Below are 21,107 nucleotides of genomic sequence, written 5' to 3'. Positions count from 1 at the left end.
AGTATTATCTGGTGTTCATTAATGTGCACTTTCCTCTCCAAATAAAAATAAATAAATAAGTAAAGTACTGAATACAGTAAATTTAATACAAAAGTAACTTTTGGAGAAACCGCGAGTCATCATTTAGTCTTCCAAATTAAACAAACAACAAATTTCATTAATCTCAAAACTCAACGTAATGTTGGTTAGGTAATTTTATAATATTGTAATATATTATTATAAAATTCCATTGTGTTTGTAGGTACATTTGTTACTAATTAATGGTAAGTGTATACACCTTCACCTTCTGTATATTCCATGGGATGTGAAAACACAATGAATTAGTTTTCCTAAGGTTACCTATAATCTTTAACATATTATCTAGGATATCTAGTAACTTTTTAAACTAATTATAGAATAGAAAAGATAGAAGAGAATACACCTTTATTAATTAAAAAAAATCACATTTGCAGCAACACATATATACAGTTTAAGAGCAGAGAGTAAGAACAAAAATAAATACTAACATAGGATAATAGTGCAAAAAATTACAACATACATAATTATAAAAAATAACAAAAACAATAGCATAAATAAATAAAGATAAACAGAAACTATTGTCACTTGAGAAAAAAAAATAAACATGTAGAAATAAATACAAAAAGGTAATACCTTAGTTTTTTAATCAACAAATGACAACAATAACTAACAAAATATACAAGGAGTGAATCCAAAGAGTAACATTATACAAACAAAAGCTAAAGAGAAAATAAAATGTAAAAACTCAAAATAATTCAGAGGTCACTCAAAAGAAGAAAAAAAAGACAATTTTTAACAGAAGGTTTATGTTTCACAAAGTTAACATTGTTTAAAAATAAAAAAAACTAAAATAAAATCAAAAAAGATGCAGTGCCGCATGTATCCCCAACAAGGCGCTGTCCGGAAATGACGTCCGGTAGACCACGCCTTCTTGCCTTTGCCCCGCCTCTCTTAGCTCTTCATTCACAGGAGACAGAATCGAGACGATTCCTGCTGGTCACCATCATGATCTCCCACTAGGACTTTACACAGAAACTGGACGTTCTTTCCCTTCAGGTAAATACACGTTTATTGTGTAACTGCAGGTTGCTTTAATCTGTGAATTCTAATTAATAAAATATAAGGTGTTACTGCACTATTAGATCTGAGAGTAATGACAACAGATGCTGCCACCAGACTAGATTAAATACCATCAAATTAAAAGTTAGATGAACTTGTATATTTGTCTTTTAATAAATGATGAGTTTGTGTGCAAGAAGCCAATTCTACTAGGCTTGCATATTGATTCCCTGACATGAAACACGTGTATATGTAACATCAGCAGCAGCATGTGCAGAAAGAGACGTTTTCATGTAAAATGCTTGTGTCCATGGTGATGATCTGCCACCTCTAAGCCTTTGATTTATAGAGTGAAGAAGAGCAGCTGGTGCTGAATCAGGTCTGATCTCTGAGTGTGGCTCTGTCCACGGTTCTGAAATCTTAACATCTGCTCTATAAGTGATGGGGTCAATTATAATTGTAATTGCGTAATTGATAATTAATTACAATTATTGTGTGATTGTAATTGTAATTTTAAAAAAAAATATGTTGCTGTCGTAATCGTAAGAATTAAATTGTAACTGAGTTCAGATAATTGACTATGTAATTGTAATTGCCATGAAAACGCAATAAAAATAACCACTTGGGAAACCATGTTACGGTTCTACACTTATGTATCTATAATTAAAATGTGTTTCATATCAAGCTTTCCCACATTTTACCATTTAAAAATAATAACAAAACCTATATTTTAATTGATTAGGAAGTCTAGCAAGGTAAGCAATAGATAGGAAATAAATTAGATGATAAATATTTGTTTTTAGTGTATTTTACAGCTGATTTAGGACCTGTTTTCATAGAGATGCTAACAGGAAGCTAACACAAGACGAAGGTTGACTTTTATTAGGTTATTTATTTCAGGCTCAGTAACTGTGATTAATTGTAATTAAACTTTAGTAATTCAGAACATAATGGTAATTGTCTTTTTGAGGATAAAAAACAATTGTAGTTTACGTGTAATTGGAGAAAAAAATGCTGGCAACTGTAATTGTAATTGAATCGTAATTGAACATGGGTAATTGAAAACGTAATTGTAACTGAAAAATGTAATTGACCCCAACCCTGGTATAAACTGACATCAGTCCATGAAAGATATGTCATTCTGAGATTTCATTTGGAAACATTGACAAAGTCCATGATTTACTTGTAAACTATCACTAAAGGTGTTTTGGGTTTTTTTCCCCCAGACCATTAAATTTACATTGAATTTATATTTTTGCACATTAAAGCCAGACAAGTCAAAAAAAGTCCTTTTCAGGATCCCTAATTAAATACTAACAGAGGTACCGGCTCATTATGTCATATTTTATGTGGCTCATACTAGGGCCGAGCAATATTGACCAAAACTCATATCTCGATATTTTTTCTCAAAATGGTGATATACGATATAAATCTCGATATTTTGAATTTGATAAAGTCTTACCAGAAAGACAATTCTGGGTTAAATTTGCTGATATAAAATGCCACACACGCACATTTATTAATAAATAGCTCCACACAATGTGCCACTTTTGGCTTTTTCTCCTCTTAGGGACAGCACGTGTGAGTGAGTTCTGTAGTGTGGCTTGTTTAGGGGAAGGTCTGGTTTAGGATGCACTTAGAAATCCATCTAACTGATAAAAAATTAAGCTATGAAATAAAAATATATCAACACAGGTGATTGTAATTCTCTATATCACCAAAATAGAAATATATGTTGATATTTCTATATATTGCCCAGGCCTAGCTCATAGTATTAAAAGATCTGAATTTTCTCTGTTTAAAAGTTTGCTGATATTTGTGTATTATTATTATTATTAGTATTATCTCTACTTATGATTGACTGATTTACTTGTTTATCATACTTACTCATTTGAGTGTTAACAAATATTTACCGTACTAGTAATAATATGGGTCTTGTTTAAAAGTGGGTCATGATGATTCTTCAACAATGCATTCAAAGTTCAGGAAAAACAAAGCATTGTGTGGCTTAATTTTATTTAAAAGCTTGAATGAGAGAATAGTAACAATCAACATTATTGTTTTATGGAAATGTAACAGCTTTGGGTCACTTAGGAAGTCAAGCCTGTGGGGAATTGTGCGTCTTTGTGCACATGTTTGAGTGATTTTATTGGAGATACTAATAGGATTAATCCACGTGACCAACAGGCGACACTTGATTGAATCTCAGACTTTAAAACATGGATGGGCGACTTCAGCAGGGGCTGCATAAATGTGATTGTCTGATCCGAGGGCCACATTATCAATATTTATGCCAGCATTTAAAATAATGACCAATCTGAGCATTAATACAGGAGAAAACATTTTTTTTTTTTTCCCTTTCATTCTTTTGTAATATTCTCATTTTTGTTTTGTGTATTTTTTTTGTAATGTGTGTTTTTCAGAGTCATTTTGTGTATTTTTGTTGTAATTTTGTGTAATGCATATGTTTTGGAGTCATTTTGTGTATTTTTAAGTGTAGTTTTGTGTGTTTTTAGAGCCATTTTTGTTTCATTTTTGTGTAATGGATGTTTTTTGGAATCATTTTGTGTATTTTTGTGTGTTTTTAGAGCCATTTTAGTGCATTTTTGTTGTAAATTTTTTCCAATGCATTTTTTTGGGTGTAATTTTTAGTGTAGTTTTTCTGTGTTTTTAGAGCCGTTTTTGCTGTAATTTTGTGTAATGCACAATTTTTAGAGTCATTTTGTGTAGTTTTATGTTTATTATACACTGTTGTAATTTTGTGTAATACATGTTTTCGGAGCAATTTTGTGTATTTTTAAGTGTAGTTTTGTGTGTTTTTAGTGCCATTTTTGTTTTATTTTTGTGCAATGCATGTTTATTGGAATCATTTTGTGTATTTTTGTGTGTTTTTAGAGACATTTTTATGCATTTTTGTTGTCATTTTTAATGTCATTTTGTGTGTTTTTTGTGTAGTTTTATACATTGTTGTAATTTTGTGTAATGCATGTTTTTTTAGAGTCATTTTGTATATTTTAAGTGTAGTTTTAGAGACATTTTTAAAGTAGTTTTAGAGACATTTTTAATGCATTTTAGTTGTAATTTGCGTAATGCATGTTTTTTGGAATCATTGGGTGTTGTTTTGTGTGTTTTTAGAGCCATTTCTGTTGTAATTCTCTTTAATACACAATTTTAAGAGTCATTTTGTGTGTTTTTTTGTGTAGTTTGATGTTTATTATACATTTCTGTCATCATTTTGTGTAATGTTTGTTTTTAGGAGTCCATTTGTGTGTTTTAATTGCAATTTTGTGTTATTTTGTGTGTTCTTGATGCCATTTTCTGTTTTTGGAATAATTTGTGCATTTTTTTCATTGTATGTGTTTTTAGATCTATTTTGTGCATTTACTTTGGGGGATCCACACAATTCTCTGCTAATGTGATTAATTCAATCAAAGCCCTCCATCGTCTTCTCTACTATGAATGTCTTATGGCCAATGGGAATAAATGGCTTCAATTTCCATTAGTGTGTCAAGCTTAATGTGTCACATCTGCTGCTCAGGGTCTTCACTGATGTCACATAATTGGATGGATAGAGGATGACTTTAGGTTTTTGTGATGGACTGGAGACCTTTAGGTCTTATTTGGTCTGGTCTGGTTTGGTCTGGTTTGGTCTGGTCTGGTCTGGTCTGGTCTGGTCTGGTTTGGTCTGGTTTGGTCTGGTCTGGTCTGGTCTGGTCTGGTCCAGAATGATTCAACATCACTCTTTAGCAGAGATGCTGAGGATGAAGGACTTCAAAGTAAGAATCTAAGATCCAGAATGACAGATAATGTAGATTCATAAATGTAGGTTATAGTAGTTACTACATTGTGCTGATTGATTTGTATGGAAACAGTGAATCCAGGACTGTAATCCTGATTCAAAGCCACCTGATGCTTTGGTTTTCTTGAGTGTGTTTCTCAGTTTAAACATATTTCCTATAAGTGACAACAACGCCATGCCAGCAATGCCTCATTGTAGCACGGAAAGAGCTTTTTGATCACAAACAAACTCAAGTGGAGGTGTTTTACACAACCCTAGGTAATGATTGATATTTTTAGACCCTAGAAGAGGAGAAAATTGCTTTGCATTCATTATAATTGGTGTTTTACAGCCACTAGATGCAGAGGAAGAATATCATCATTATGTGTGTTTGTTCTGTCATCATGCGCTATGATAAAAAGCAGGCATGACTCAAGTCCATACTATTAAATCTTTTAGTTGGAATCATTTTAGAACAGCATTTTGTGGTCTAACCCTATATTTGTAGGGAAGTCTAAAATGAATTTAGGAAAGATGAACTCTTTGCTGTTAGAATAAGTGGACATATGTTAAGGTTTCATTCATTCAGGCAACTTTTTTTCAGGAAATTTGATCTCCTGACATGTTTCGACTGACAATTGTCAGTCTTCCTCAGAGGCATCTAGTGGTTGCTTTGATGTATCCCTACGAGGAAAGCATCAAAGCATCTGCTGATCGCTAGAAGCCATCGAGATCAAGAAGTGGAGCTTTAACATCAACAAGTCCCACACCTGGGACTTCTCCAGAGGACATTGGGCAACAGGGGGCGTGGCCAGCCTGAGAAAACTCTCAGGTTGACCACGCCCAGAAATAACTCTGCTTTGATTCTTTCCTTATGAAATAACTCGTATGGATACATCAAAGCAATCACTAGATTCTTCTGAGGAACACTGACAGTTGGCAGTATAACATGTTAAGAGAGCAAATTTCCTGAAAAAAGTTGCCTGAATAAATGAAACCTTAACATTTTTCAAAAAAAAAGAAAAAGAAGACAAAATCAACTTGCTGGAATTACTATGTTTTACTTCTGTTGGTTTACAATTGTTTGACTTCTGCCGTCGATTTAGTCTAATATTTTAACATACTCTACTCAACATACAGTCACTGAAGGCCCCTTGTGCAATAATTATCATCAATCAATGGAGGTACAACCAAAGGTTTTGTGGCTCTTTAGGGTTGCTGGTCAGATGCGGACACAGGGTTTATTTGATCAAAGGGTTTTGACCCATCTGGGATTCTGAGGTAAACAAGCTTTCAGCGTAGTGCTGGGCAAAAAATTGAGTTCTATAATTACATATCAAAATGCAGCTACATGTAGAGTCCCACCTCGATCAATTTTTTCTGTTTCTTCAGAGTTATTTAAAAAAATATTCCAAAAAATGTTGAAGGGTTGGTGAGGATTAGGGCCTGGGGAAACAGTGAGGGTTAGATTTTGTTAAAATGTGTTCCTAGCAGCATGAAAAACATGACAAAATTTTGCTCACACTAGATTATTTCGTGTTCGTCACAGTCTGACGATACCTAATGACTGGGCTGGAGCAGAAGGCATCACCTCACGGCGTAAACTGGCCTCAAAAACTTTAAAGACGGATGTTTCTGTTTAACAAACTGAAAGAAACAACCCTGCAACACACCCAATGCTTAGAAAGAATATGTGGAAACCTCACCTGGCTTACACCACAACTGGGAAAATATGACATAAACTCCCTCTGCTGATTGATAGCTTACCCTTAATCCACCTGTGGCCTGTATGATCCACTTCTGCCAATTGACATCTGAGAATGTTGTTACTGTTTCTCACCTGATGCATATTTATTTTCTGTCAATTGCAGCATGAAGGTGCCAACAGGTCTTGATCAAACTTGTTGGTTGTGTAACCATACCGTTACCTTAACGCTGCATCAAAAACAAGTCACAACAATATCTGGAAATACCCCCATCATCATCCCAGCATGCATGCTCTTTGCTTATTGATACTGTGGCTGTGTTTGACATGGCATACTCTGTACTATGCTTTACAAACCCATTGAGTATATACTGTCTACTATATACTATAAGTATGGTTAGTATGTCTAGGATGATAACCGTTCACACTGAAGTATACTTCCAAGTTTCCCAAGATGAGTTTCAAACCTGCAACGACAAAAACCTGAAGCACACCGAGGCTAAATATTGCCGTTGATTCTCCACTTTTGAAAGTTCTGAAAACATTTTAAGCGAGAAAGTGACCAAGTAGAATATCAACATGTGGTCATTTAACTCATGAAACTCGCGGAAACACATTTCATGTTGACGTTTTGTTAGATTTTCTGAGACCTACAATTGTGCTACTAACAAAACTTTTGGTTAACTTCAAAACAAGAGGCCCTATTTACAAAAGGGTTTAAAAAAAAACTAATGGAAGACAAGAAGAGATGCTTTTATTTTGAAACAGGGATGTTTGACATTTAGCTTGAAGCTGGTGCCAGGACGATTTTAAATTCCGCTTGCAATGCATCATGGGGCGGTTGAGTATGACTAGTGCGCCCACCGTGCATACTTAAAAAATGTCCTGATATAGTATACATCTAGGTATTTCTCACATACTCAATCTTTCCATACTATCTAGTGACAAACTACATACTCATTTTGTGTGCGATTCTGAACACAGCCTTAGTAATTTTCCTTAAAAGGAGCTGCTTTGTCTAACTCTGCATCCACCAACCCAATAAAAAGAATATATTAAATTAGTTGCATAAAATCCATTTAATTCCAGGATTGTTGGGTAAAAAAAAACCACCCAGCAGCTCTATTGTTGTGACCAGGACAGCCTTGTAAATGCTTCCAACGATAATGGGATGTAACTTTAGGGTCAAAGTGAGTTAGTCCCACAGGGAGGAAGGAGGATCATGATTAGATGATCCACAGATGGCACATCTATAGAGCAAGCCTGTATTTACATCTGTCAATGAATGAAAAGCTGCCTTTTGTTGCTATGTTTAGTGTTGACTAGCTGCAAAATGGAAAATGTCACGTAGCTGATCACATATTTATTACATCATAAAAAGTTTATGTGGTTTCTGAATGACAAATGTCATAAGATAGAGTGGATCCATATTGAATCAGCATCGAGTAATCTCTGTTCCAGCTGCCTGTGGAATGTCTTCATCTATGAACACCTTTCCTTCCTCAGGAATGACGAGGGTGTGCCCTCGCTCTACAAAGTCTTGTTGCAGTGAGCTAATCATTGACAACCACTGTGATGTGTTTAAAGTTCTTTCGTGCAGTGTGTGTGTGTGTGTGTGCGCATGTGTTTGTACTCGTGTGTGTTCGTCAAAGGCTTGGCAGCACATGTGCACTAACGCTGTTTGACTTCTGGGTGTCAGTTCTCCTACGGCCAGTGGAAAATCCTTAGCAGCGTGCAACACTTGGAGAAATCCTATTTAGGTAAACGCGCAGATTTCTTACTTTTCCACTTGTTCATTGAGTTTTCTTCCAGGTGTCATAGCAAAGTTAGGTTTTGTTAAAATGTTATGTATATATTTTTTAACTTCAAGCTAAAACACTCATTAGCATTTAGCATCTATTGAGGGATTTTGTGAGCATTGTTTGGTTAAAAAAAAAAAAAAAAAACTTTAACTTTGACCCTGAGCTTTGCTCATTAAGTTAAAAGCACAATCAATAATTCTATAGGCAGCATAGACATAACCCTCCCCAAAATGGGGGGATATTATGGGTAATTCCCCTATGGTTTCACCCCTAAAATTATTAGAAGGCTGTTCCAAGTATAGGTTAATCAACACTTTGATAGTTTTATTGTTTTGCATAGAATGATGTCTGATATAATCAATACATCATCACACTCAGATATTATTCATGATTTTAGATTTTACTTTTTACTTTGTTCTTCTTTCTTTTCTTTGCTTTAAATGCTTTTTCTACTCTTTCTATATTTTCCACCTTTTAGATCATTTAACATTTTTGTTTCTTCTTTATTTTATTTATTTTAATTTTTTTTTTACTTTTTCTTTCTTTTTTCCCCTTTTTATCTTTCTCTTTCTCTTTTAGATCAGTTGACTTTTTTCTTTCTTCTTCTTTCTTTTTTATTCTTTTTCTTTCTTTTTTCCCCTTATTAGATACTTTTTTTTGTTTATTCTTTTTTCTTTTCCTTTTTTTTATTCCTTTTTCCCCTTTTGTCTTCCTTTTTTCCCTTTTAGATCATTTAACAAACACAGTATGTGACACAAAGCTACTACTCTCTGTTGTGAACGTTGGTATTTTTCCTTATTTTAGTAACCTAAACTATCATTGCTTATTATTCCATAATATACATGATTAGAAAAATGCTTAATAATTTCTCATTCTATAAGCTTCTCAGGATTTTAACAGTGTTTTTTTTTAATTAAAAGTTGTGTGGTGGATGCGGTCAAACGTTGGTGTGTAAAATCCAACAGGAATCTTGAATGTATTAAAGCTCGTTCCTGTAAATAATGAACCATATTTTATTGCAGAAGAACCTGAAACTGGAACCAAAATTGGTTTGCTTGAAATAATAATTGTGGTAACAATATGGTCACCATAATGTTTGAAAGTAGAAATATTTAACTACTGATGAGCTTTAATTTATTCAGACAACTTTTTTCAGGAAATGTGCTTTTTGATCTCCTGACATGTTTCGACTGCCAACTCTCGGTCTTCCTCAGAGGCATCTACTGATTGCTTTGATGTATCCCAATGAGTCATTTTATAAGGAAAGCATCAAAGCAAAATAGTATTCTTTCTATGCTTTTTCTTTGAAGTTTTTAATATATTGAATTTTAAAAACAAAACAAAAAAAAAAAAACAGTGGCTTGTTATAATAGACAATATTTTTTCTAAGACCATTGCCACCAGCTTAAATGTGTGATTGATTATTAAACTTAATATTGTATGTATAATCATACTGTGATATCCCAAATTCTGCTAAGTACAACCCAAAAACAATCTAGTTACACATTTTGACTTGGCTTGTGTCTGTTAATTCACATTTATGCTGCTTTTATTTCTCTCCTTTCTTATTGTTCGTCATATCTGGCTTTATTTGCTGCTATTTCTGTTGGAAATCACATTTTTTGTCAGACCTGAATCTAAATAATATTCTGCTAAAGACGGAGTCACACTGGTAAATGCTGTAGCTGTGCAGCTGTCAGTCAGGTTGCCATGTTTGAACAACTCGCTCTCATCTGCTTAAGTATCTGCTCCCTTGTTGCTCTCGTTACGTTTCGATTATGGATCAGCGTTGGTTTCCATGAGCCTTAGATTGAAGAAAAGTGTTTTTCACAACAGTAAACAAGCTTTGTGTTCTCAACTGTTACACGTTCGTCGCGCCGTACGAGTGCACTTGAGTGCTGAGTGCTTTTTCAGTCAATAAGGGACATATGCATTATGTTTATCTGAAATAATTTCAGAGGATTGTCGCAGTTTGTTTTGTTCCTAACACTCACTTTAGCCACCTATAGGTTGAAGGAAAATATAATAATCTGTAATTTTGATAATCTGTTGAAACCCAGAAGCCAAAGTGGCATTGTTCATAAACAGCTATTTAGGTTTAGGGGCCACGTAAATCCAAGTTTGATATCAAATAGACACTAACTAAAAACTCAGAGCATTTTTATGTTTTAATTTTGAAGGAAAAGTGCAATTTCCATATTATTGGGCCCTGGTTTCAACATATCCACATGTAAAAAAAAAAATGACAAAATAAAAGCATGTGTTACATTTTCCTCTGACTTTAAGGCACGAATGTCTTAAATTGAACATCATGACAATTTACCAGATGATTATTGTTTTATCTATAACAGATTGAACAAGATAAAGCCTAATTACAGCCTAAAGTTTGACACACCTGCATATAAAAGTTGTAAAGGATATATAAGAACAATAAAAAAAAAATTAAAATTATTTGCACACACCCGCTTTGTAAAGGGTTGTAACAAAAAAGCTTACAAACAATATAAAATAGTTTATTAATAATCATAGTATGATTAAAATGAAATAAAAGCAAAATAAATGAACAGAATTCATCAAGTGAGCGAAACAAATTGAATGTAAATGTGTTTTAGGGGTTTGCAAACAAGCATTAAATACACAAATAACACCCTATCATTACAAGTAGGGCTTAATCCAAATGTTTTTGTTTTTTTGTTTGTTTTGTTTTTCTAAAAAAAAAAAAAAAAAGCCAAACACTTAACACTTACAGTACAGCAATGTTATCAAATTCAGACAGAATTTCTTTTTTTTTAAATTTTTTTTTTAATTCTCAGAAAGATTATAAAATATGGAATTTTATTCCACTTTCTTCATGGACCTCAGATTTGGCCACTCGTGGGTGATGCTGGCCCACAGTCAGCTCTTCCAATAGTCTCATGTTAAGATACAAACCCATCATGTCCTGCTACAGCTAAACTATATCTACCTCTTTGGCTGTGACAGTGATGTGAGATTCCATCAATCCTTAAAGAGTGTCTGTATGTGATGCGGCTGCTCATCTCCACTATCTGTTTACAAAGCACGCTGCATTATTGATGAATGAGGCTCTATATATGGGGCCTGGATGTGATGAGCGCAGCACCAACGTTGACCCAGAGGGAAAAAAGATGAGCTGTAGTCGTTTGACCAAATGATGCAAAGTGTGTCGCTGAACAGGGTTTTATGCTCAGAGGTCGAGCCTGCATTGTATCGGCTGCTTCGTTGGGAGGATGTCATTCATTTATCTCTGTCTGCTTTACGGTGAGTCGACACATAAGAAGCTAATGTGTTTGCTTTTATTGAAATGCATCATCTCCACTGTGTTTTCAGTATTTGAGCCATGTTTGTTTTTGTATTGTTGTTGTTTTGCTGTTTTTCTTGGGGAGAAACGGTGTTGGTTGTGCTGTTAAAGCTGCAGTATGTAAGGTTTTTTTCATTCATTTGGTAAATAAATCCATAATCACCTTTGAGCATATTGTAATTCAAAGTGTTGTGAGAGGACACGTTACCTCTGTGCCTTCTCTTTGCTCTGTTCAAGAGGTTTAGAAATACAGGAGTGTGACACAAAGTGCATTATGCACAATGACTGAAACGGCAAAGCAAGCGGAAAAAAGGAAGAACAATGTGGAGAAGCGTCTGTCTAAAGTCCCAAACATATTCGGACGGACTTGCGGAGGTCCGTGTGGCCTCAAAGTGTGCGTTTGCGATATTGTGGGGTTAGCGCCACATACTGGTGTCAAAGCGAGAGCGATATCAGATGGATAATAACAATATCCAAGGTGGAGAAAACATGATAAATTAATTTACAGTCTGGATGCACTTCTGTCAACCTGACCTGTGAGCGCTTTGGGACAGGAGAGGGGAGGACAGTCACTATAGAGTGATATGCGCTTTCATGTCAGAGTCTCTAAAACAAAACAAATAACTCTAATAACACAAGAAAAAGTTAACGCTAGATTTTTTCTCCACAGTTGTGCGCGTTCACAAGGATGCCGGTGGATTAGAAACAGGGAAGGGCGGGGTGGGGGTGTGTGATTGTTTCCATTCCAGTCTTACGATTCTACGTACTGCAGCTTTATTAAGGCCTGGGGCGATAATCAATTGATCACGCGGTGAATGAAAATAAACTTGACAACTTTGCCGGTGTCTACTCTATATTTTGGTCCTGTAGCTTAAATGCTGGCCTGAGTTCTTGACATTACAATTACAATGGTTAAAAAAAATACTCGAGAAATAAAAATGTATTTCTTTTGAAAGGGCATACATTCATTTACTAGACATACTATATTATCATTACATTAGTAGTTAATTTTTACTAAAAAATGTTGACAATAATATAGTATATTTTCACTATTTTGTGTTATGTTATTTTGTGTGTGTGTGTGTGTGTGTTTGCGTGCTGTGGTCTGTTTGCCCAAAGGCGACAACGTGTCCTATTTCATGTAGCCTATGTTGCTCTTGTAGGTGGGGTTATGATCTAGTTTCGCCATGACCAATCTGGATTAATTCTATAATGACGATGTCATGGTATTCATGATGTGATTGAACTGGGGACATGCATGACCCAGCTGCTGAACACTGACAGATTAAACATGATTTTAAATGTGAAAACTGTCTGGATTAAAACTATTCAACTGTCCTCGCTCTTTAGTTTCACCTGTTCAGTCATTAACTCAATGATGTAATAATTAACTAAAATGAACCAATAGTGATAGGCGTGATCGTATCAAGTACATCCTGTACAATGGCTCATAGAGCGAGACAAACCCATTCACCACAATTAAAAATTTAGACTCTAATTAAAGTAACATACATGTTTCTGGAGAGTAGGAGGTGGATGGAGTAATCGTGGAAAATCCACCCAATCACAAGGAGACCATGCAAACCCCAGATGTGGCCACACTGTAAACATGAATAAGTTTCCCTAACTCAAAAAAATTGACAATCGATTGCCTGAGTTTTTTAAAGTTGATTAACTTAAAGGTCAACATTTTTCAGAACTTAAAAAGGTTGGATTGCAGTTTTCTTATTTCCAAAGTGGTCCAATGATGGGTTAAAATGTACCTACTGCAGCCTTACCCTGAGTTTCACAGCACAGTCAATTATTACTCCATTTATGACTGCAATGTCAACAGCACAGGTATGTTCTCTGAGCATAATGGCTCATGTGTGCCACAGCAAAGGAGTTTCTAGGCCTTGTTTAAATGACTTTATTTTTGGTCAATAACGTGACACCTAATATTCTGCCCAACTGCATTTTTTTGTGTGTAAAAAACAGTCTTAAATGCATAAAATGATACCAATAATGTAGTAACAGTATATGAACATTTTTTCTAAAATGTTACTTATTAAATAACTTTTGTTATTGTGTCAAAATATCATGTGGGGCGACTGTCTGGCCATGACTGCTGTTTTAAAAGACATTTTAAAAATCTGTTCACATGTATTTTCTGCCAAATTTTAGTAATATTAATAAATATTTCTATTTTTATTTCCATCATAATATGGTGAGGAGTAAACAAAAAATAATTGCACAAGGACTGAGCGAAATTACGTTTTTGTTGTGATGTTTATATATTTTTTTGCTTACTGACGATCCAGCTGTGCTCGTTAATAACAGCTTCACCCTAAAATTACCTGATTTTATCTATGAATTTATTTGTGTTTTTAGTAAAGTCCATTTCATGTACTTTATTTATGTATTTTGGGCTTAGTCTTCTAAATTTTGATTGTGAATAAACCACACTGAAATTGTACTACTTTTTACATCTTTCCTTGGAGCTGTTTTTATCCAGTTTTTTTCCATTAATATTTTTTGTCACTTTGCATTCAAATAAGCTATAAATACCACTTGTTTCCTTTTCCTCCTTCATTTTGCCACATTCTGCCTATTTAATCTACGTTTTGCCATTACATACCACCTGGTTCCTCTTTATTTGAACAATTTTTGGCCACTCTTGGCTGCTTTTGGCCCATTTTAGTCACTCTACACTCTTTTCTTGCCATGTTTTTGTCACTTTTGGACCATTTTTTGCCACCTGTTACCTTGTCTGCTCATCAAAAAAAATAAAAAAATAAATGAACATAGCAGACCGGCCCGGTATGCCAGATGACCAATGCACCCCTGATACAATGCAACAACTAAACATATTTTGTTCAATAATGTTTTCTTTGTAAGTAATATTTTAGATTCTTATGACGATTATGGGGAGTTAAAATTGAATATTAATTATAAGACCATATCTGTATCTATATTTCAGGTTAAAGCTTCATTAAAAGTGTTCACCCAGTGACTTGGAGCATCTCCCACCTGCCCAACCCCCCATGATTCCACTGCCTCTGTTTGTCTGAGCCATTCACAAATAAAACTGTAGAGGATTATCCTCCAATCAGACAGGAACGCACACTTGCATATAAAGTTTTAAAGCTACCACTGCAGACAGAAGGGCATTAAATCGCAGCATAATCGAGCAGGTCTTCATCCCTGGCTGTGATGCAGTCATCTAGGAGGAAGTAAACACAGAGGAGAGGAGAGAATAGAGGAGGGGAGTAGAGGAGGAGCCCACGTGTCTCCTTTCTGCTGCTGCTGCTGCTCTGTTCATGGAGGACTCGGGGGTAAGCCTTTGTTGCTGTTGCAGGGGCGTCTTCGTGCCTTTGTGTCTGGTGGTTGTACATGGTGGGGTTTATGATGCCTCGGCGTTGGATGGCGAGGGTCGGATGGATGGGGGGCTTCCTGGTGTGGGAGCTGGTCTGTGCAGGTGTGGATGTGGAGGATGTCTGAGTGCAGGCTGTGCCCATGAATGAAAATGAACCAAAGCAGTCTGCTGATGACTAGACTTACACTGCTGTCGTGTTTTTGTGTCTGCGTAGGAACATTCTGCTGTTAATTCATGAAGATAATCCCATTTAGATGATATTATCTCTACTTGTACACTGGCTATTTTTCCCCACAGCAGATCTGTCTTCTTTACGCATGTGAAGCAAAGGGCTACCCTGAACAAAAGCCCCCTCTCGGCATGTAGCTAATGGATTAACCAAGCATGATAAACACCCACTTCACCGCCCTGTTCTGCTCTGCACACTGCTCCACTAATGTTACAGAACCTGCTTTAAAGGAAACAAAACTCACATTTTCCTCTTATTTTTTAAATATATTTAAGCAAATTATGCTTCTAATTTTTTTTTTCTTTTCATTTTTTTCTTTTTTTTTTTAAATTGTTCCAGCATCCTTTGATTCATGTTTGACCCAAAAAGCCAGCCCAACTCCCACCCCTCCCCCTGACTGATCAAAACACACATCTGTGCTGCCTCAACATCTCCCTCTTTTGTCTCTAACGTTTGCATCGGATGCTGTTGTCACTATAAAAGTGTGTTTTGTTCAGTAAGAGATGTACGTACTAACAGATACGTACATCTGATGACTGAAAATAAAAACCCGTAAACACGCTGCACAGATTATTATAGACATTTTTGCAATACATACTGTATGCGCTCGTTGGCGCCAGTTTAAAGTCACTGGTTAAATGTCCTAAATCCTCATCTTGTTTATCTAAGTCATTGTATTGGATGCACACAAAACGTTTAACTTAAGAATACTGCAATAATACAATTGAAATCAAATCAAACATCCTAAAAACAGATTTAAAAATTAACATTTTATTTCTTTGATTTTTAAATTAATTCTTAAAAACTGGTTGTTTTGGTTTTTTGTGGGGTTTTTTTTGTTTGTATTGTTTAAATATTATAAATATTATTTTTTTTAAATGTGCGCGCAATCTGATTATATCACTTACAGTAACAAAAAGTTCAGTTTCAATGTTCACTTCACTTGTTGCTGGTCAGAATATTGTGTAAAATTATTGTCTGCTGTCTCTTGTACATTTACAGTTTTGCAATTATGGTATATTTAAAGAGATCCTGAGCATTATCCTACTATTCAGAACAATCCTAGTTATATATTTATTCAAGTAGATTGGAAATCTTTTAATTAACTAGCAACACAGATGTAGAAATAGTTACTGGATTTCTTGCTTTGTTTTTTTTTCCTTATTGTCCATATAAGCTCTATATAAAGCCCAGAATCACTGATGGTGGAGCTCACTTATTAGAAGAGGAACCAATGAATTACTGTAATTATTATTGAGCAATTGTTTAGAGTCACAGCTCCAAACTTTATGAAAATCAAGCAAAAGATATAAAAGTTATTCTACATTCTTGAGAAACCTCATGAAAAAAGTGACTTTTTTCCTCTTTCTTATTCAGTTAAATGAACTAATTAGAAGGTATTAGATTTACAGCATTATTTCTTAATAATTAGTACTTTTTTCTTCTTTTTTTAAAAAACTTTTTCCTTCTTTTTTTTAAACTGTTATTAATGTTTTAGTTTAATACGTCCTGTAAAAAGGTAATATTTTCACTGGTGTTTATCTATTTGTTTGTTTGTTTGCGGTATTAAGTCAAAAGTACTTTTGACAAAATTTACCCCACCAAGTTTCATCTGGATTGGATACGGATCGGCATTATTTGCGATTTTATAAAAAAAATGGTGCTGCCCATGCATTTGGACCTACTGTATGGTTAATAATAGAGGTGTCCCGATCCGATATTGATATCTACGGTGGCTGGGAAGTGTCAGGTGAATGCATTTACAGAAACGAACACAAATGCAAACAGGTCACAACACGAATGCAAACCGGCCACAACGGAAGTGTTTCCGACGGACCGGTATTACAGTTGGACGGGTATTATGATATGATAGCCTGATATGAAAAATATAAGAGTATCCCAATCAACTTTCACACGCGTTTCGATGTCTTCTTCTTGTTCTTCTCTGTTCTGGTGGGTTAAAAACATCCGCCAGAAACGTGTCCGTCTGTAATACCGGTCCGTCGGAAACACTTCCGTTGTGGCCATTTTGCATTCGTGTTGTGACCTTTTTGCATTTGTGTTCATTTCTTTAAATGCATTCACCTGACACTTCCCGGCCACCGGGTTTCCGCAACGGAAGTGTTTCCGATGGACCGGTATTACAGACGGACACGTTTCTGGCGGATGTTTTTAACCCACCAGAACAGTTAAGAACAAGAAGAAGACATCGAAACGCGTATGAAAGTAAGTGAAAGTTGATTAGGATACTCTTATATTTTTCATATCAGGCTATCATATCATAATACCCGTCCGTCTGTAATACCGGTCCGTCGGAAACACTTCCGTTGTGGCCGGTTTGCATTCGTGATGTGACCTGTTTGCATTTGTGTTCGTTTCTGTAAATGCATTCACCTGACACTTCCCAGCCACCGTAGATATCGCATATTGGTCCAATATCAGCCAGAAAACAAATATCGGATTTTATCAGACTGCATCTAAAATCTCCAATATATATTATATTATATTATATTTATTAAATTGTGGAATACTGTAGTAATTGTGTTGAAAGTTAAAATGTGTGCAACCAATTAGTTAATAATAAATGGGTCAGTTTTTGTCATTCCTACTGTTGCTGACTATTGTTCTCTGTTTGAGTGACATCACATGATCAAACCTTTTCTAACATTCCACACTACAAAATAAGTCATAAAAGTATGTATGATCCGTGCTGATATCGTATTGATATTGACATCGGCAAATACCCAAGGCTGCAATACTGTTACCGTATCAGAAGTGAAAAAAGTTGCACTTGGACATCCCTAGTTGATAATGTGAATATAAATTTCTTTTTAGCCTTTAAAAATGTGTGAATAATCATGGCTCTGGTTTGTTTTCTAGAGTTTGCATTATATTCTGTTGTGAGTAAAGCCTGTAATTTAAACCCGTAGCTTGTTTAGAGTTGAAACAAGACCTTTGTTGGCTCAGCCTATTATACCTTTTTGCACGGCTCTTCGATCAGCTGTTCACCTTACTTCCTGTTGGTCTATGTTCTCCTTCAGTGCATGAAGAGCCTCGTTCTGCTTCAAACCACCACAGCCTGAACCTAAACCACACCTGTGACCATGTCGGGAGCCTTTGATGAATCTGCCTTCCAGGAGGACAGCATGGACAGCTTCTGGGAGGTGAGAACTTTAATCAACATAGAGTAGCGTACACCATTGTTACAATTTAGTTTTCAATCACCCATGTTTAAATGAAATGTTTCATTTACAATGAATCACAATTACTGAGCCTGAAAAAATAACCTAATAAAAGTTAACCTTCTTGTGTTAGCGTCCCGTTAGCATCTCTAGCTGGGTTTCCATTACAGATTTTTGCACAATAAAAGTGACATTTGTAAATGTTGACAAAGTAGGGCTGGGCGATTTTGCCAGAAAAAAAAAAAATCAGATTTTTTAAAGAAAAATTTGAGTTCGATTTGATTTCTGAATTTGTTTTTTTTTTAATGCACTTACAAATGACTGCAGACATTAGATATATTGTCAAAAGTTCAACTATATGGCTGTGATTGTCCTCAAGAGTTAAAATGTGTAGAACAATCCCAAAATAAAAAGTAAATGAGGCTCTGTCATTCAACTATTTCAAGCTTTAAAGGGGACATATCATGCTAAATTCACTTTTTTAGCCCTTAAATGCATTTTGTTGCATATTTAGAGTGCATAGAAGTACAGAAAAAATCAAATTAGTTTCTTCAGGTGCTCCGTAGATATCTTTATATTCTGTTTTGCTCATATTTTTCAATCTGTTTCGATTTTTCTATTCTCTATTACGTTTTTTGAACTATTACATCACAGTATTTGCAGCGGAACTGCCAAATTAGTACATCAACTCCAGGCCCACACTTCGAGCAATCCACCATTTTTATTTCTCGCTTTTATTTTGTAGTCCAAGCTCAAGGATGCCGAAGTTACGAGAGGATAAATCAGAATGTTGGGTTGTTGGATGTAGTAACCCACACGCTTCATTACACCGTCTCCCAGCATCAGAACCTTTTCAAAGTGCCTGGTTGAGTTTTATTTTTCACGGAAATGTACCCACATCTGTGGATAAGGTCATTTTTGTGTGCGTGAAGCACTTCAAGGATGACTGCTTCAGCAACCTCCACCAGTATAAAGAAGGATTTACAGAAAGACTTTGTCTGATTGAGGGTTCAATTCCTTCTAACTTTGGAGACGACGAACAGAGCACTTCAGTAAGCTGTAAATAACGCTAAAAAGTGTGATAAGACGTCCCTGTCATTGTTTTGTTAGCATTAGCAGTTGCACCGTCTTCAGACTTCATATGTTAGCGCTGTGTGCTCGTTTTAGATCCTTGATGATATGGCCTACGTGATTTAATTTAAGTCTAAAGTTTTCATTAGCCATTTCATTTTGCCGTTTTTGTCTTTGAAAAGACTGTATTAAAATGCATTTTGTGACGTTAGCTTGGCGCTAGCGTTAGCTCGGTGCTTGTGTTAGCTCACTTGTTAGGGTTCTGCAGGTTCATCATCTTCATTTTCATCTCGCTCCGCCGGGTCAGACTCTGGCTGGAACATGTAAGGCTGGATGGACAAGTCTTCTGTTGTTGACATTTTTTAAATAACCTCTGAATAAAAAGTTTTTGCGCCGCTACATAGCCGTATCTCTTCTATCAAACTACAAAAATGGCCGAGCGGGGTGGAGTTGAACCGAGTGTCACCTGAAGAGGGGGCGGGGTATGGAGTGTCTCATTTGCATTTAAAGAGACAGCACCAAAACGAGTTGCTCTCAGAAGCACATTAGAAAAGGGGTAGAAAAGGGGTGGAGCTATAATAATGAGGAATTCAGACCCAAGCATTGCAGTTCCGCCTTATATAGACCACAACTGTATGATTTATATGTAAAAAGGAAGGATTTAAAACCATGATATGTCCCCTTTAACCCAGGTTTAAGCAAAAGTGTAACAGCAACTTCACAGTAGCTTCAATTTTCTGATTAAGAAATCAGAAAACTACATACAGGTATTTTATAACATATAACATTACAATTAAAAAAATAATAAACTCTTCCCTTAGCATCTCAGCATAGTGTGAATAATAAATGAAACATGCCTGTGGCACACACATATAGCTACTCAAATGTAAACAAAGAGGGGGCTGGCTCACATCACGCTACGGTAACCCACAAGGACGGAACTCAAAAAAGTCTGAAAAAACTGTCGTGGGAAATTTGTGTTTTTTTATGTTTTTTATTTTGCAAAATAAAAATTGTTTTTATCTACAAATTCGATTAATCGATTGAATTGATTTTTTGTCCAGCGATACGAAAAAGTATAATTGCCCTTTGAAGGTGTTACCAATAAACGTTGTTTTGGGCAGGAGCCTCGTAACTCCCGTGAAATCTCATCCCGCGAGACTTTGCTGCAGGAAGACGAAAAACCGCAGAATCATTTTAAAGTATAATACTAAGAAATGTCTCGGTCTCCTCTTCTGTCTACACGTACGGCCCCATGTGTTCTCGGAGAGAAGTGGTCATGTGACCAGGTACGTCATGTTCTGTGACTTGTATTTGTGGAAAAAGTGTTTTCCATGGTGCTTTTGCGACACATTTCAATAGCGAAACATCTGAAATTCCTCCTCATGAAAGCGTGTAAAAAAAAAAACACTCAAATATTGCTAAAAAATTTTACCAGTTTTTATTTTGTTCTATTTAGATTTTGCACATTTCCAAGGGTAATGAAAACCCAGCTTCTTATGATAACGGGTCCTTAATCAGCTGTAAAACACACTAAAACAACTATCTATCATCTAATTTCTTTCATATCTATTAGTTTCCTATTTCAG

The 21,107-nt window shown here is 35.5% G+C and overlaps 1 protein-coding gene across 3 annotated transcripts in view; it reads left to right on the top strand.

The window, feature by feature from the left end:
* The first annotated feature begins 973 nt into the window (after positions 1 to 973).
* The window catches only part of pacsin1b (protein kinase C and casein kinase substrate in neurons 1b), a 36,562-nt gene continuing 16,428 nt past the window's right edge, over positions 974 to 21,107 (top strand). The window contains exons 1-2 of one of the 3 annotated variants that reach the window (XM_028447694.1): positions 974 to 1,074; positions 18,307 to 18,429. In XM_028447694.1, coding sequence (XP_028303495.1) covers positions 18,370 to 18,429 — 60 coding nt within the window. In that variant the 5' untranslated portion in view covers positions 974 to 1,074; positions 18,307 to 18,369. Of the gene's footprint in view, positions 1,075 to 8,145; positions 8,321 to 14,916; positions 14,996 to 18,306; positions 18,430 to 21,107 lie in introns of those variants that run through there. The other 2 variants (XM_028447693.1, XM_028447695.1) reach the window with 2 other exon arrangements.

The sequence above is a fragment of the Gouania willdenowi genome, chromosome 5 (assembly GCF_900634775.1).
Source record: "Gouania willdenowi chromosome 5, fGouWil2.1, whole genome shotgun sequence".
Taxonomy (NCBI): domain Eukaryota; kingdom Metazoa; phylum Chordata; class Actinopteri; order Blenniiformes; family Gobiesocidae; genus Gouania; species Gouania willdenowi.
The sequence above is the reverse complement of the archived record's forward strand: the minus strand, read 5'-3'. Positions and strand labels throughout refer to the sequence as shown.